This window comes from Citrus clementina, unplaced genomic scaffold (genome assembly GCF_000493195.1).
Source record: "Citrus clementina cultivar Clemenules unplaced genomic scaffold, Citrus_clementina_v1.0 scaffold_6, whole genome shotgun sequence".
NCBI classification, from domain to species: domain Eukaryota; kingdom Viridiplantae; phylum Streptophyta; class Magnoliopsida; order Sapindales; family Rutaceae; genus Citrus; species Citrus x clementina.
In genome coordinates, this window is record NW_006262139.1 from 18818050 (window position 1) to 18835173 (window position 17124).

At 36.8% G+C, this 17124-nt stretch overlaps 1 protein-coding gene across 4 annotated transcripts; it reads left to right on the top strand.

Annotated features, from left to right (window-relative positions):
* The first annotated feature begins 339 nt into the window (after positions 1-339).
* Positions 340-16161, top strand: LOC18039817 (protein PHOTOPERIOD-INDEPENDENT EARLY FLOWERING 1). 4 transcript variants are annotated; one of them, XR_002904879.1, is made up of 23 exons: positions 340-643; positions 757-855; positions 2885-2987; positions 3607-3687; positions 3841-3948; positions 4139-4219; positions 4320-4408; positions 4487-4662; positions 4757-4818; positions 5614-5749; positions 5975-6049; positions 6133-6197; positions 6282-6416; positions 6674-6712; positions 7754-7822; positions 7999-8061; positions 8149-11233; positions 11761-11822; positions 11901-11971; positions 12592-13372; positions 14122-14642; positions 14816-14985; positions 15232-15318. XR_002904879.1 is itself a non-coding variant. In XM_024181967.1 (22 exons), exons 3-22 carry the CDS (start codon positions 2928-2930, stop codon positions 15659-15661), a joined length of 6189 nt encoding a protein of 2062 aa, XP_024037735.1. In that variant the 5' UTR covers positions 340-643; positions 757-855; positions 2885-2927; the 3' UTR covers positions 15662-16161. The 4 variants fall into 4 exon arrangements, 3 of the variants coding, with proteins under 3 accessions (XP_024037735.1, XP_024037736.1, XP_024037737.1); XM_024181967.1 differs by lacking the exon at positions 14816-14985 and having other exon boundaries at positions 15232-16161; XM_024181968.1 differs by lacking the exon at positions 14816-14985 and having other exon boundaries at positions 340-629; positions 15232-16161.
* The last annotated feature ends 963 nt before the right edge of the window (positions 16162-17124 follow it).

Consider the following 17124-nt stretch of genomic DNA (forward strand, 5'->3'; position numbering starts at 1 on the left):
GCTCGTTGAGTGTAGCTCAATTATTAGTGAATGTATTTTTTTATCTATAATCACCGAGTTCAAATAATATAAAGAGATATAAATTTCTCATCTCTATTGTCCCTTTTTTTTATATAAAAAAAGTACTATTTTAAACACAATTATTGATGGAAAAAAAGTAGTTTAGGATATAAAAGATGTGAATAATTAATTTAATTACTAATTTAATTATATATATATTTTTTAATATTAAAATTCAGTCGGTTACCCTTTTTTTTTTAACATGGAGGAGCAGTAAAAATAAAAGGATAAATAGAGGTTCCAGAGCGCAAGTCCTAGGAGAAGTGGAAATACGCACGACGTCCAAGACAGATCAACAGCCATCGAATAATCCAGAAGCAATCACAACCGTTAGATCGAATCGCATCCAGAACCACTCGGTTGAAAAAACAGAAGAAAAAGGTAGAAAGAGAGTACAAGACAACACAACAGAAAAGGGACCCAAACGGAGAGCCTTTTATTTCATTACTCGTATGCGCACTTCGTTTCCCGGATCTGAGCGTCTCGCTCGTCGGACTCGTACAGCACTCTCTCTCTCTCTCTCTCTTAAAATCCGACTGTAAAAACCCTAAAACCTCCGCCACATAAAGGTCTCCCGCTCTCCGTACGTAATTTATTAAACGCCTAAAATAAATAAACAAGATAAAACTAAAAAAATATATTTTAAATTTATGTATATGTGTTTTGTTTATTTTTTGTTTATTTTTCTTATACCAGGGAGTTAGTGGAGGTTTAGTTGTTCACATTTTTACGGGGACGATCGGGGCGGAGATTGGAGGTTAAAAAGGCAAAAGCGAAGAGCTGGTGTTCATTCAGGTTTGTTTTTGGATTTTATTGTTGCCGTTTCAGTTGTGAGAAAACGTGAGAAAGCGAGGGAAAATTTTGAGTCTTTCTGTTTTGAGAAATAGCATACGGAAGGTTTTATTCATTGTCTATTTATTTATTTATTTTTAAAAATTTGGAGGTTAAAGAGGAGTTTCATTTGCTGGAATGACTTTAGGGAAATTTCTGCTTTCAAAGATAAGTAAAGCGAGCATGCAAGCAAAATTGAATTTATACTTATTATTAGTATTATTTGTGAATTATTAGTAAATTTAAGGGACGGTCCATTTCCTCCCTGAAGTGCAAACTTTTTACCGTGCGCTTGAAAACTTGGAATTTGGGTTTGGGTATAGTTGCACCAGCTACTGAAACGTAGAATGTGGGGTTTTATGCGTGATATAAATTTTATTTTTTGATTATGTTACTATCCCTTTTGTAGTTTTTATCTGGACAGTCATGTTCTAAAGGATTTATGTTCTCAAGGGTTAATGTCTCTTAATTATTCTGTGTATGCACCACTTTCTGCTCTGCATTAATATGTTCGAAATTGTAGATTTTATGATATTTGGAATTTGCAACTAATTGTGGGTCAGTTAATAGAGCAAACTTAGGAGATATGGAGTAGTTTTGTCGAGGAAAGATATTGTTGCTCCTTAAGGTGCAGGATCTTTAGTTTTGGGTCCCATGCTAATATGTGGTCAACAGGCAGCAAACTAAAGGGTAGGTAGGTTGAAGACACATTTGCTAGGTACTCGATGATAGAATTGATTTAGGGTGGTAAAGTGGTTACAGGGGCAATTTATACTGATGTGTGAACTGGATGTGAATGATACTTAGAATTTATGAACCGCCACTCTGTCTTAGCATCGAAACCATGCCATACTGCAAGCCAAGTTTGAAACATCTTGGTTTTGCAAGTGAAACTTCCATTTGAAATATAATGAGGTGTTAGGTGAGGTGAAGGGCTCAACTATACCCTCTAAAGGTTTTATTCATGTGACAGGCTTTAGCCAAAGTAGTAAAGGTAGTGTATTTTCCTCTCATTTGAATAGGCTACATGAATTAAATTCTTTATACAGTTAAGTTAGTCAGATAGTTTATAATTCTCTTTGCATGTATTTTTGACCTAAATTTGACTTCTTTTGGTTCATAGCATGTTATGTCTATTGTAACATGTTGTGTTGGCGAAGTTAAGATGAATATTTGTGTCGGCAGTCTGCAGAGTCTGAAGCTATTGGCTTAAGAGTGTTGTTAGAGTTGTGTATGTGTTTTTGCTTCTTCTGTTTTGCTGTGTGTACCATGTCTGCAAAGTCTCCTTTGGAAAAGTCCTATCGGACGTGGATTCTTCAATATGTGTCCAACTGTTAATGCTAAACATGTTTGAGACTATGGTTCCTAACAGTCAAATTCACCTAATTACAGTCTTATTTGAATTAATATAACGATGACAAGAATTCATGAAAGGTGCTTGAACTGTAGATTATAACGTATGCAATTTCCATTTGATTAATTTGTTTTTACAAGAGTTTTCAACTGTGCAAGGGATTAGAGTTTTACGTGGTTTCTGGACAAACTGTTCTTAATTGCATCCTTGCACCTTGTACAGAGATCAATTTATGAGTAGCTGACTGAGTCGTTAGTGAATAAATTCTTCTGCATTTTTTTTGCTTTGCTTTGAGCTAGAGTTGCAAATGGTATTGAGTATGGTTTGCTATGAGGTAGGATATGGATGTTAGAAGAGGGGTGGAGATTTGTAACATCTTCTTTTTGTTACTTTCAATTGGCATTTTATTAAGAGGTTGCTATTTTCTCTGTTTATTTTTATTTAGCTTACTGTTACAGTTGATCACAGCTTTCTTGGTTAGTTTAAATAAATTAAGGTTTAGAAACTCTTGGCTGTATTAAATTAAAACATCGATGCTGTTCTTTTAATTTTCAGCTTCCTCTTTTTTTTTTTTTTGAAAATATTCTTCAATATTGCTTAATTAATTTGTCATTTTTACTTGGCTTCATATGCATGCAGATACTCAACATTTCAATCATGGTATAAGTATCACAAGAAAATAATGGCGTCAAAAGGTCCCAGGTCTAAGCTAGATCATGAGACAAGAGCTAGGCGCCAAAAGGTTAGTCTGCAAAATTTTATTGCTTGAATGCTTTATTTTAGTTGTCATTGCCTGTGCACAGAGAAACTAGCATTTTTGCATTAGGTTAGTTGATCCTATTTATATCCTTGCTTTCTGCCATGCGTATATTTAATCATGATCACGATTCTATGTTAAAAAAATGTTCTGCTATATTTTACATGGGTGTGCTAGTTGATTCAAAAGAAGAAACCTTTGGATGTAGTACAAGAGGTCTGAGTTTTGATTCCTGGTTATATCAGGGTGGTGTAGGAGTTAAGGTTATATTGTAAAAAGAAAAATTATTGGAAAAGGTTGTATATACTGGCATGATGAAGGAGGCTTTTTGAGGAACCTGTTGCATATGTGATGGATACGTTTCTCTCATAATTGCTAGGCATCCAAATTTTTATGTACAACATGAACTTTCTTCATGAAATGAGTCCACAAAAAAATTGCAAATGTCCTTTCAGATGCTATGTTGTTTTCAAATAACAGGTACAATTCAGTTATGCCCCTATGTGATTGTGAAATCATATTAAGTCTAAGAAGTTTATTATAGTGGTATGTGGAGTTTTTTACCTTAAAAATTATTGAATCTTTGATGGTATCTTGGTTTTAGGCACTTGAAGCACCCAGGGAACCACGTCGTCCTAAAACTCATTGGGATCATGTTCTAGAAGAGATGGTCTGGTTATCCAAGGTGACTACTTTTTTCTTCAAAGACCGATTTTATTTTATTTTCTTGTCACGGAGAGATTTTGAATTTACATCTTGCTGCCAGAAGAGATTATAGTGTTATATGGGAGGAATGATTCATATTCTCTCATTGCTAAAATGAGATAATTGTTGGCAGGACTTTGAGTCTGAGAGAAAATGGAAATTGGCTCAGGCGAAGAAGGTGGCCTTGAGAGCAAGCAAGGGCATGTTGGATCAGGCCTCTAGAGGAGAAAAGAAATTGAAGGTTCTGTTTTCTGCTCTTTGAATAGGAAATTCCTTTTCCATACATCACCAATTGAGGATGTGAATCTTCCACATTATAGGAAAATAGCGACGTTATGCCTTCTAAAAATAGAAAACTAGATTTTTCTTCTGTTAAAAGTTATTTTTAATTTTTATGCTTTTTGTTAAAATTAGTATTCCATTGTTATTAGGAAGAAGAGCAGCGGTTGCGGAAAGTTGCAGTTAACATTTCAAAGGACGTGAAAAAGTTCTGGATGAAGATAGAGAAGCTGGCAAGTTATCAATAATAAGTTGATTTTCCCTTGAGCTTCATGACTTATCTTTTCTTGAAATCCCTGAAATCTTATAGTATGCACATTATTGTAATTCCAGGTGCTGTACAAGCATCAGATGGAGGTTGATGTGAGGAAGAAAAAAGCGCTTGATAAACAACTTGAGTTTCTTTTAGGCCAAACTGAGAGGTAGAACAAGTTCATAGAGAAAATGGACTTCAATGGCTTGTTTCAAAAAACTGCACTGACATATTTTGTTATTTTTAGGTACTCATCAATGTTAGCTGAAAACCTAGTGGATTCACACAAACCAGTGCAACAGTCTCCTATGAGGGAACAACCTGGTATTCAGTACAAAGAAGCAGACGAAAATGGTGCTGAAGAACCTGGTGTTCAGTCCAAAGAGGCAGATGAAGATGATGCTGAGCAGCACTCAGGATTTGGTAATATTAAGCAGAAAGCAATAATTATAAATTGGTTATTGTGCAAGATTGTCATGCTATCTTGACTACAATTTATCTGACACATTTGTTACAGAACCTCAGTTAGATGCTGCAGACATTGATGAAGAATATGATGTTCATTCTGAAGATGAATCGGTGTGTTCTCCCTTTCTTTATCACTTCGCTGTTAGTTGAAATCTTCTACTCGCTTGATTGTTTTCTTAGCCTCTTCAAAATGATCTAGGTATCAAGTGTGCAAAACTAAGTAAATAGTGGTTCCTTTGCCATGGATTTTACTTGGTACTTTACAGTAACACAGAAGCTCATTTGCAAGTTCCGTGTGAATCACTGAATTCAATTCCTGGATATATTGTGTCATTAGGCATCTAATTATGGCTTTCACCTGCTGCTACCTTGTCCAATAAATGTTGTTTTGTTCTGGATAACTGCGTACTGAGCTTGTAAATAGGCAGAATGCAGAGTCGGTTAAAAAACTATTGTTGAGATGTATGTCTGCTTTATTAGCCACTTAATTTGTGAGATATGCGATGATGGTCTTCTGTTAGCTTTTTCTGTCTTTTTCCGTTGTTCCCGGAAATATTTTGATCCCTAGTACAACAAAATAACTTTTTAACATGTTCTGGTCTTTCTATTTACTGAGGCATCTAAAGATGTACATACTGTAGCCTGCGGACATATTTATCAGTGAATCATGGGTATTTAATATAGTCCCGTTTACAACTGATTACAGACTTCAAGAAATGACATGTAAACTTTTCTACTGAAAACTGATAATTAAGGCATCATAGTTCAAGCTTGAGAATCTTTTAGTCTGGGTACGGGGCCACCTTATCCCTTTTTTTTTTTTGTTCCTCGTCCCGTATCTTTAGGCAAGATTTAAGCTAACTCATTCGAACTGACATAAATTTTTCTTGCTTCTTGTTGTTTTAGGAAGATGACGAGCACACTATTGAGGAAGATGAGGCTCTTATAACTGAAGAAGAAAGAAAAGAAGAGCTGGAAGCTTTACATAATGAAACAGATATCCCGCTTCAGGAGTTGCTTAAACGTTATGCTGTGGATAAAGGTGAATTCTTTTCACAATTGCCCTTTCTCTGCTTTAGAGCTTCTATATCCTTTTGGTATTTAAGTTATTTATATAGTTTTAAATCACATAAAAGATGGAAAAATGTAACAGTGTAGCTCACTGCATGTGGAAATAGTCTCTCTTTCTGCATCTGGGTTGCTAATCGGACTCATTTTATCTCTTAGCTATATGATATAATTAATTTGATCATATGAGTATTTTCAGTTGGCAGAGAAAGTAGTGCTGAGATGGGAGAAGATGAAGCTGAGCCGACCGTGGTGGAAGAAGGTCATGTTCAGGGTAAGAAGCAGCTAAAGAGTTAAATTATTTGTGTGAGGCATAGGAACTGTACCTGAGATGGTCAAGGGTTATATTCTATGCAGGCAATGGAAATGATCTTCTTGCTGGGAGTAAGCTTGATACAAGTGGCTCTCTTGTTCGTCGTTGTGTAAGTTGTATGTGTTTATGGTTGCCGTTGTTGGCTTGCATAGCAAGTTCAGGACTCAAGGTGATATTTCTCATCTGATTGCAGGATGAAATTAATGGTGGCTTGTCCATATCAGAAAACCATTTGTTAGACATTGAGACATCTCAAGTGAGAGATACATCCAAGAAGTCTGGGGCTTCAACCCAAAAACAAGCTTTGTATGACTTTAGTGATGAACAGGTACATCTTATGTTGTTTTGCAGGCATCTTACCTCTGCATTGTTTTCTTATCTTTCTTTATAAATTGCTATGTTTGTTTTATGTAGAAATGCTTGCATTGAATTTCAACTTTACTTTTTTCTTGTCTTTTACAATTTTTTGGCCACATTCTGAAATACCACATCCTTTTCTTTTACCTCTCTTCGGAGGCCCCCCCTTCTCTTTTTTTTAAGCTTATATATTATAAATACTTTTCTGACTTGTCTCACATTGTGTAGGAAGATGGTGATTTTGTTGTTGCTACCGGAGAAGACAAGGTACATAATTTGGTTGTATGCTGACTTCTTCTCTGGCATGTGCTGTTTCCAGTTGATTGTGTTGTCAAGAAGACAGCTTTTTTAGATTGCTAGGGTAGTTTGTAATATTTTGATGCTGTTTGTCTATTTCTCATTTACCTGCTAATTTTCTTGGTGTATATGGAATATGTCTCCGGAAACTCCACCTTAACTGAGCGCATTTCAATATAGCTAATTTTGGTCTTTTTGTTCATGAATTTTCTTTTTCCCATTAATCTCTACTTATAGCAGTATTACGTAATGATTTATCTCCTATGAGTTAGATTATTATGAACGCTAGCTGTATTTTAGGCTTTCCTTGAATGAATGCTCTAGTTCCTTTGTATTTACTGGAATTATTCTTTATTTGTCTTATTTTTGGAAATTGCAATTTATACATTTAATTTTTTTCTCATCAAAATAATGTTATTTAAGATAAATTTTCAGATGTAATGTTAACAAGTGTGACTAAGATGTTGTGGGGTAAGGGTGTGGGACGATACGTATGGTTTTTTTTTTTTTTTTTTAAATTGTTTGCTTGCTTGCTTCTTGCTTGTGTTTTTACATTTTGCCATGCACCTCATCCCCACCCCAAATTAAATGTATCCCCCATAGAATTGAATCCTTGGACTCTTGCTTCCTGTGTTAGAGGCAAAATCAACTTTGGTATTCTTTGGGGATAAAAGAGGTGTCCTCCTTGATCGTCAGAGCCTCTCAGATTTGTAAATATGTACTAAGAGCTGATTCAATGGAGTTGTTGCTGTTGTGATGCTTTTTCCAAGTTTCTTCTGCTCTGAATAGAAGCTATAATTTATCATGATGGAAAGCCGGAACTTGGTTGTGTCTGACGTTTATTATTGACATTCCGGTGCAATCTTCTGTCAGGCAATGTAATCAATGTTTCTATGCTGTTGGAGAACTAGGCTGGAAAATTGATTAATGAATTGGTGTATAATCTTTCATTGTTATATGTGATTCCTTTGGCTTAAAATATGTGTGATTCCTTTGGCTTAAAATGTGCAGGATGATGAGACGACATTGTCGGAGGAGGAGGAATTGGCAAAAGCAGATTCAAACAATTACATAGATGAGGTAAGGATGTGTCCTGGTCCTCCTGGACATTTCTTGTGTTATTTACTGTCATTCTCCTTACTTTCAGCATCTTAGGTATATCTCTTTCTACATGTATATAGACATGTAAATTCTTTCCCAACTTTTGGCCTTTGTCTCTAGTTTAGTTTCCTCTGAATGAGGTGGCTGTTTTTCAGATTGCATTGCTGCAGAAAGAAAGTGAGATTCCGGTGGAAGAGTTGCTGGCAAGGTACAGAAAGGTACGTTACAGGATTGGTTCTGCTTATAATTTGGGTGATTCACATCAAATATTGACTATCATTGTATCATTTACATCTTTCAATCAGGATATGAAAATTAATAAGATTTCAGAGGATGAATCTGATTATGCTTCTGCTTTATCGGACGACCTCTCGGACTCTCCAGCACATGAAGACGGTGAGTTGAAGCTTGAGAATGACTTTATGGATGGAAACGTTGATCCTGGTGCCAGCCAACTGGTTATGCTTCCCCTTACTGAAAAACAAGAAGGAGGATCTGAGAAAAAGTCAGAAGAAGGTAGAGAGAGCGAAAACAGAATTGCTGATGCTGCTGCTGCAGCAAGATCAGCACAACCAACTGGAATTACGTTCTCTACTACTCAAGTCCGTACAAAATTTCCTTTCCTTCTCAAGTTTCCTCTTCGTGAGTATCAACATATTGGCTTGGATTGGCTTGTTACAATGTATGAGAAAAGATTGAATGGGATCCTAGCTGATGAAATGGGACTGGGGAAGACTATCATGACTATTGCTATGCTTGCACACCTGGCATGCGAAAAGGGAATATGGGGCCCTCATCTCATTGTTGTTCCAACAAGTGTCATGCTTAACTGGGAAACTGAGTTTCTTAAATGGTGTCCTGCCTTTAAAATATTGACTTACTTTGGCAGTGCAAAAGAGCGGAAATTTAAGAGGCAAGGTTGGTTGAAACCTAATTCCTTTCATGTATGCATAACTACTTACAGACTTATTATACAGGATTCAAAAGTCTTCAAGCGAAAAAAGTGGAAATACTTGATATTGGATGAAGCTCATTTGATAAAAAACTGGAAGTCTCAAAGATGGCAAACTCTTTTAAACTTCAATTCTAAACGGCGTATTTTATTAACTGGGACTCCACTGCAGAATGATCTCATGGAACTCTGGTCATTAATGCATTTCTTGATGCCCCACATCTTTCAGTCTCATCAGGAATTCAAGGATTGGTTCTGCAATCCAATATCAGGAATGGTAGAGGGTCAAGAAAAAGTGAACAAGGAAGTTGTTGATCGCTTGCATAATGTTCTTCGTCCATTCATACTCCGTCGGTTGAAAAGGGATGTGGAGAAGCAACTGCCTATGAAGCAAGAGCATGTCATATATTGTAGACTCTCAAAGAGGCAACGGAATTTATATGAAGACTTCATTGCCAGTTCAGAGACACAAGCTACTCTTGCAAGTGCCAATTTTTTTGGCATGATTAGTGTTATAATGCAGCTTCGAAAAGTCTGTAACCATCCCGACTTATTTGAGGGCCGTCCAATTGTGAGTTCTTTTGATATGAGTGGCATTGATAGCCAGTTGAGTTCTTCTGTTTGTTCTATGCTTTCACCTAGTCCATTATCTACAGCAGACCTGAAGGGTTTGGGACTTTTATTTACCAATCTTGATTTTAGCATGAACTCATGGGAGAGTGATGAATTAAATGCTATTGCTACTCCAGCTAGCTTGATTAAAGAGCGTGCTGATCTAAATAATTTAGAAGAAGTTGGGCCTTTTTGTACACATAGGAAGAGGTTAAATGGGACAAGCATTTTTGAAAAGATTCGAAAGGCGCTACTAGAGGAGCGACGAAGAGAAGCTCAGGACCGAGCATCATCTGTTGCTTGGTGGAATTCCTTGAGGTGCCAGAAAAAACCTGTATACTCAACAAGTCTTCGGGAACTTCTTACTGTAAAACATCCTGTTTGTGATATTCTTCAACAGAAGACTGTTCGTCGATCCTACTTGTACTCCTCCAAGCTTGCTGACATTGTTCTTTCACCAGTTGAAAGGTTCCAGAGGATGATTGGTCTGGTTGAAAGTTTCATGTTTGCAATCCCAGCAGCTAGAGCCCCTGCTCCTGTTTGTTGGTGCAGTAAAAGTGGAGCTTCTGTGTTTCTGCAGCCAACTTACAAGGAAAAATGTTCTGAAGTTTTATCACCTCTTTTATTTCCTATTAGGCCTGCAATTGTCCGCAGGCAAGTATATTTCCCAGACAGGCGACTAATACAATTTGACTGTGGTAAGTTGCAGGAGCTTGCAATTTTACTTAGGAAATTGAAATCTGACGGTCACCGAGCATTAATATTCACCCAGATGACAAAGATGCTTGATATCTTGGAGGAATTTATAAGTTTATATGGTTACACATACATGCGTTTAGATGGATCCACTCAACCAGAGGAGAGGCAAACATTAATGCAGCGGTTCAACACAAATCCCAAAATCTTTCTGTTCATTTTGTCCACCCGTAGTGGCGGTGTTGGAATCAACCTCGTCGGGGCAGATACAGTTATCTTCTATGACAGTGACTGGAATCCGGCTATGGATCAGCAAGCTCAAGATCGCTGCCACCGGATAGGCCAGACACGTGAAGTTCATATCTATCGGTTAATTAGTGAGAGCACAATTGAAGAGAACATCTTGAAGAAAGCAAATCAAAAACGCGCTCTTGATGATCTAGTTATACAGAGTGGAGGCTATAACACTGAATTTTTCAAGAAGCTTGATCCTATGGAATTGTTTTCCGGTCATAGAACCCTTCCCATGAAGACTATGCAGAAGGAGAAAACTATCAACAATGGAAATGAGGTTTCCTTGTCCAATGCAGATGTGGAAGCTGCTTTAAAATGTGTTGAAGATGAAGCAGATTACATGGCTCTAAAGAGAGCTGAGCAGGAGGAAGCTGTGGACAACCAAGAGTTTACAGAAGAAGCTGTTGGGAGACCCGAAGATGATGAGCTTGTGATTGAGGACACTGTAAGAACTGATGAGCCCACTGATCAGGGTGGCTGCATGACTGCAAATAATGATAATGGGATGATGCTAACTGGGAATGATCCAAAAGAAGAGAGAGCTCTTACTTTTGCTGCTAAAGAAGATGATGTTGACATGCTGGCTGATGTCAAACAGATGGCTGCGGCGGCAGCAGCGGCTGGAGAAGCCATTTCTTCCTTTGAGAATCAGCTACGTCCGATTGATCGATATGCTATTCGCTTTCTGGAGCTGTGGGATCCTATAATTGACAAGACAGCAGTTGAATCTGAAGTTAAATTTGAGGAGAGAGAGTGGGAGCTAGATCGTATAGAGAAATATAAGGAGGAAATGGAAGCTGAGATTGATGATGATGAAGAGCCTTTAGTGTATGAAAGTAAGTACTATTATATGCGTCATTACTTTACAGCTATCATTTCAGAATTTTTGAGTCAATTACTTCTGGTTCTACATTTCAAAAAAAATATTATTTGACATTGAAATCCAGTTGCTCAAAAAGGTTTATTTGGTTTTTGAACAAGAGAAATTTAAGGATGAAAGAATAAGAGAAGACAGTTGAAGTACAGGTTTCTTTTGTTCCAAAATCTTCCTCCACATTACACTATCTAGAAATACTTTTTGGAAAGCAGTATCTAGAAATACCTAAATACCTTATGGAAATGTTCTAGAAATTTCATATCTTATATTGGGGTTGAAATGGTTTTACTGTAATGGAAAATGTTTGATGAAAAAACAATAGAAATCATTCTCAGGAATTTTATGATTATATTAGACATGCCATTGACTGTACGGTTCAATATATTTAGATTTTGAGAATCGGCAGCACTGTATCGTGCCTGCTTCCATTGTCTGTTTATTTATTTGTATTTTATGCTAATGTCTATAGTTTTCTTCTATTATCAGGATGGGATGCTGATTTTGCCACTGAGGCATACCGACAGCAAGTTGCTTTAGCCCAACATCAAGTTAGTAAAAATAAACTCTATGTTATGTGTTTTGAAATAGTTGTTTGATTCAGCTAGCTAATATTGTAATATTTGTAGTTAATGGAAGAATTGGAATCTGAAGCTAAAGAGAAGGAAGATGCAGATGATGGAATTCTTGATTCTGTGAAGTAAGATGTCTATTTGAACTTTTATACAAAACTTTAAAGTGAAAAACTTCACTCTAGTTTGTGCTTTTTCATAAAAGTTTCTTTTAAAATGTTTAGTAGAGGATGTCCTTGAGAAAATTATAATTGAATTTCTTGCTTGTGAGTTTATAACTCAAGTAGGTATTTTGTTTTTCAAAAGGCACTGCTGCTAGTTTTTGTACATTGTGTGTATACATGAATATTAGTAGATATGCGGTCATCTAAGTGAATGTCTTCATTAGATAGATTGGTGACACTGGTTTGACATGGACATGACCTAACTGAATTGACCTCTGAAAAGAGGTTAATTAGAGCTTGCCATGCGCTGATAAAGATCTTAAGTGGTTCCTTTCCTATGAATTATTGTTTTTTGGCGATCTTTTGTATATTATTTGATTTGAGGACATGAGCACAAAACTGGTTGTTGATGCTTATTCCTAAGAAATTAAGGACTTTTTGTCTGATGTGGCACTACAGCATTGCTAGAAATGGGAGTTTTTCTTATGTAATTGTGTTTAAATGTGATTATTTTGAACTACTTGAATGGTATTGACTCAAATATTGTGTTAATAATTTTTTTTTTTCCGTTTCTAAAATCAAAGGGCAAGTCATTCCAAATCCAAGACTAAGAAGAAGCCAAAGAAAGCCAAATTCAAGTCTCTCAAGAAAGGGGCTCTAACTTCTGAATCAAAAGCCGTAAAAGAAGAGCCAAGTGTAGAACCTATGTCCATTGATGATGACTTCTACGATGAGGATGCTACTTTTTCAGATGCGATGTCTCCGCCTTCAACTTCGCAGAAGAAACGTAAGAAGGCTGAATTAGCACTTTATGATGACGAAGAGAGGGAGAAGATCTCAAAGAAGAAGTCTAAGAAACTCAAAAAGTCTATTCCTGCGAGATCTCCTGATTCAGATTCTAAGCTGTCACGTAAACGTCATGATGGTTCTACAGAATTAAAAACATGCGAGAGTATATTCATTGATCTTGAGCAGAAATCAGCTAGCAGGAGCAAAATGGGAGGGAAAATCTCTATTACTGCCATGCCAGTGAAGCGGGTTTTAATGATAAAACCGGAAAAATTGAAAAAGGGGAATGTTTGGTCTAGAGATTGTGTTCCATCACCTGATGTTTGGTTGCCACAGGAGGACGCCATATTATGTGCTGTTGTACATGAATATGGCCCAAATTGGAGCTTGGTTAGTGACATACTCTATGGAATGACTGCTAGTGGATATTATAGGGGGAGATATCGGCATCCAGTTCATTGCTGTGAGCGGTTTAGGGAATTGATCCAAAGATATATTCTGTCTGTACCTGACAACTCTATTAATGAAAAGACCAGCAATGTGGGCTCTGGAAAGGCTCTTCTCAAAGTAACAGAGGTATGCTTAGTCTTGCAGCTTATTTTCTTCCACTCATAAGGAAAAATAAAAAAATAAAAATGAAAAGGTGATAATATGAATTGATTGGTGGAAAAGGTATTCTAATTGTTTGAATGGATGACTGAAATTGTGTGTATGTTATTTCCCTTGTGCTGGCAATGTGCTTTTGATATCTTAATCATATTGGGATACTGATTCTTCACGGGTGCTTTTGAGTAATTTATTTTTGGTTTTTCTCTGTGTTTTTTATTTCTTTGTGGTGCTTTTTGGTTGATTTATATTTGAACTTTCTGTGCGTCTTTGGGCCAATATTTATGTTGCTAGTGCTGAGGTTCAACGTGGCTTGTTGTCTATAAATGCGCGTCTTGGGCAATTGTTTGCAAGCAGTAATACATGGGTTTTGGTTTTGACTAAGAAGTCAGGAATGCTACTGTCATGTAATATGTAAAACATATTTAAAATTATTATTTTATGTACTTGTATCCTTTTTTACTTCCTAATACTTTGTAGATGTTAATTTTAAGAAGTGGTACTATTTTTCTCCCTATTTTATGGATTTCATGCAAATGTACTGGGTTTTGCTTATATGCATGCAGCTGCCGAAACCTCAACACGTCTTGCTTGTTTGTTAATTGATGTCATAGAATATTCCTCTTTGTATATGATGGCTGGTGAAGAGGTTTTTAGGTCATGATAACATATCATGAAAGAAATAGAAAACCTTGCTCATTGATTTTCTTTGTTCACAGGATAATGTTAGAACGCTGTTAAATGTTGCTGCTGAGCAGGAAGACAATGAGTTACTCCTTCAAAAGCACTTCACCGCCCTTCTTTCATCTGTCTGGAGGATGAAGTCTCGCATGGGATGCCGGCAAAACTTCTCTTCTTCACGTAATGGTCTGTACTTAGGTGGAAGTTTTTTCAGTTCTGTCACTCAGACTTCTTGCAAGTCCACGCGAGAGCCTGCTCGAAGGGTGAAATTCACTAATTTAGGACAGAGTAGCAAATTATTATCAGCTGCTCTTCATGATGCCAACAGTAGACAGCAGGATGACAAAGTTTCCAATTTTGACCGGAGAGAAGATGGTCCAGTCATAGAACAGTTGGATTTAACCCTGGAATTCCAGAGGGAGTTGGTTGATTCCACGATCTCATTCCCACCTCGTGTTAATTTATCAGTATATGGCTCTGACCTTGAGACATCTGTTAACAAATCTACCAGAGAAAATCACCATCTGAAAGATTCACAAGTGGCTGAAAATCGTTTCAAGTATGACATTGCTACCATTAACTTCAGTGGCTTTGTGGCTAATATTTGATTTTATGTTTTCATCTCCTGTTTCATATCTTAGCAACGTATTTGTGAAAGGCCTTAGGTCAGTCACTCCTTGATGTGAGAGTCCTGAGATAGAAGTTACTTATCTCCACTGCTTTGGATTGTAGGAAAGGATCCGATGATCTTGTTCTCTCTCAAACCTCTCCCTTCATTTATGACCAAACTGTTTGCATCCCCTCTCCTGTGAAAGGCCTTAAGGGGCAATGCAATATAATGTGACCTTGATAATATGACATATGCCCTTGGAATCATATTTGAATTTCTAAATGATAAAAGGGTAAGCTCAAAATACTATACCTGGGTCCTGCTTGGGTGGGGCTCTTATTGATTCACTACTTTTTGTGTGATTGTGTTAAGAGAAATTATCTCTTCAAAATATAGAGATAGTTGCCCAAAAAAGTGATGCATCAGAACAAACTATGATAAGGGTTGTCTTATAGAAAATCATTTATTAAGATGATGTGAAATACATGCTTGGATAATGTTTATGGATTTGCTGATTGAGCTCAATGTCTGTTGTCAGGGATGCTGCAAGAGCTTGCATTGAAGATAGCCTGGGTTGGGCTTCATCTGCTTTCCCAGCAAATGATGCGAAGTTGCGTTCAGTCCCAAAATCTCAGTCCTTGGGAAAGCACAAGCTCTCTCTTTCTGATTCAGTAAAGTGTCCAAAATCAAAGTTGAGAAAGACCTCAATGGAGCACAGTGAGATACAACATTCATCTCCTGAACCAGTATCGAATCAATCGGTTGCAACAAAAGATGCCAATTTAAGGTTTGATTTGATTCAGGAAGCTTGGTTAGAGGACATGGATGGTGGCAGATTGTCCTGCATGGATCAGGATCTTTCATTGGAAACAGTGTTGTCAAGTGAGATCCCTCATAACTATTTTCCTGACGTGATCTCAGGCCTTGATGACTGTTCAATATTGCCGGACTATACTGACATCGGATAAATTAGCCAAAGGACCTGAACTTTGAAAATTTTTCTGAGTTGAAGAAGCCAGCTTAAATGATTGTCGAAGAACAGGGATTCTCTCAGCAGAGGAATCCGGCCAGGATTTACCTGGCTCAAGCATTCTAACCGTGCTCTCGGGGTGAAAGTTGAAGCATCTTTGAAGGGCAAGATTGCAGATATGCCTGCTGGTTTAGACACTGGGAGTTGAAATGCTGTGGAGGATCTGAGGTGAACCTGCTGCGAGAGGATGTGGGCATAGGAATTAGGGATTAGGGATAGAAATTGTAAACAGCAAAATTTTGTAATTAATTGATTATTGGGAAATTTGTGCTAATTTTTGTTAGGTAGTCAGCTGAATATAGAGAATTTAGCACAATTCCCCCAATAGGAAGTGGGAAAAAAAAAAAAAAAGTAGCAAAGGAATTTACAGATTGTTGATCTTCCTCAATTTCATCTCTATCATTCGTGCGTATCCAATGGAAATTAGAGTTGCATCAACGATAACAAAGTTATATTTGGACAAGACAATGTGAAAAGCACAAAATGAAACAAAGTGATCAAGGCTATAAAACCGATTCAAAGCTTCAGGGAGTCAAATTAACATGTTTTATTGGTTAAGTCGTCGTTAATTTTACATGGCTACGCGTCTGTAACAAAAAAAATTAATTTATGAATCTGTGTTGGCTGACGGCAGCGAAATAAGGGGTAATTTTCAGTTTCCTCCCTTGAGGTTTGCCGTATCTCCACTTTGAGAGATTGTATCAGTGTATCTCTATATTTCCCCCCTGCCGTTAATATACCGTTAACTGGACCGTTTGTTGACTGATTAAATAACTAAAATATCCTTATACTGTAATTAGTAACTATAACCAGCTTTTCGAAACCATCTTCAATTTCAAGTATAATAAAAAATCCAATAACAAAATCATTGACGCAACTAGTTAGCCCTAAAAAATTCCCATAAAATCATAACTCCGTGAACTCATTCACTCAGCTTTCAATAAAGTCATGCAAATTTTGTAATATTAGCTCATCTTTTAGCCTCCAAAATCTTTCTCCAGTTAAATAATAGGCAACTAAAACCCAAATTGGATCATGCATTTGGTATTATAAACAAAAAAAAAAAAAAAAAAACAAAATTCGTCTCCACAAGCCCACATCATCAATAACAACAAGCAATATTTTACATACCTTTTACATACCTACATTTACTTTCAACTTATTTCATCACCATTTGAAGAAAAAAAATACTTTCGCTGATGGCAGTTTGTCCAATTGATTTCTTAAATGGGTATCCGCCGTGATCGATTCAAATTTGGTTCATTTTTATTTTGTTATGTGCAGCAACAAATCCCTTCAAAGCATTTTTGTGAGGAATTGAAATGGGTTATGAGTTTTGTGGCTTCAGATCTCCATATAGAAGAGCATAGTTTTTGTAGTTTTTGAGTAAAAATACAATGG

Bases quoted from the DNA above. Each gene is read 5' to 3' on its own strand.
- LOC18039817 (XM_024181967.1), top strand. From the start codon at position 2,928: ATGGCGTCAAAAGGTCCCAGGTCTAAGCTAGATCATGAGACAAGAGCT. The intron at 4,819-5,613 runs GTGTGTTCTCCC...TTGTTGTTTTAG, and splicing joins TTCATTCTGAAGATGAATCG to GAAGATGACGAGCACACTAT. The intron at 5,750-5,974 runs GTGAATTCTTTT...GAGTATTTTCAG, and splicing joins ACGTTATGCTGTGGATAAAG to TTGGCAGAGAAAGTAGTGCT.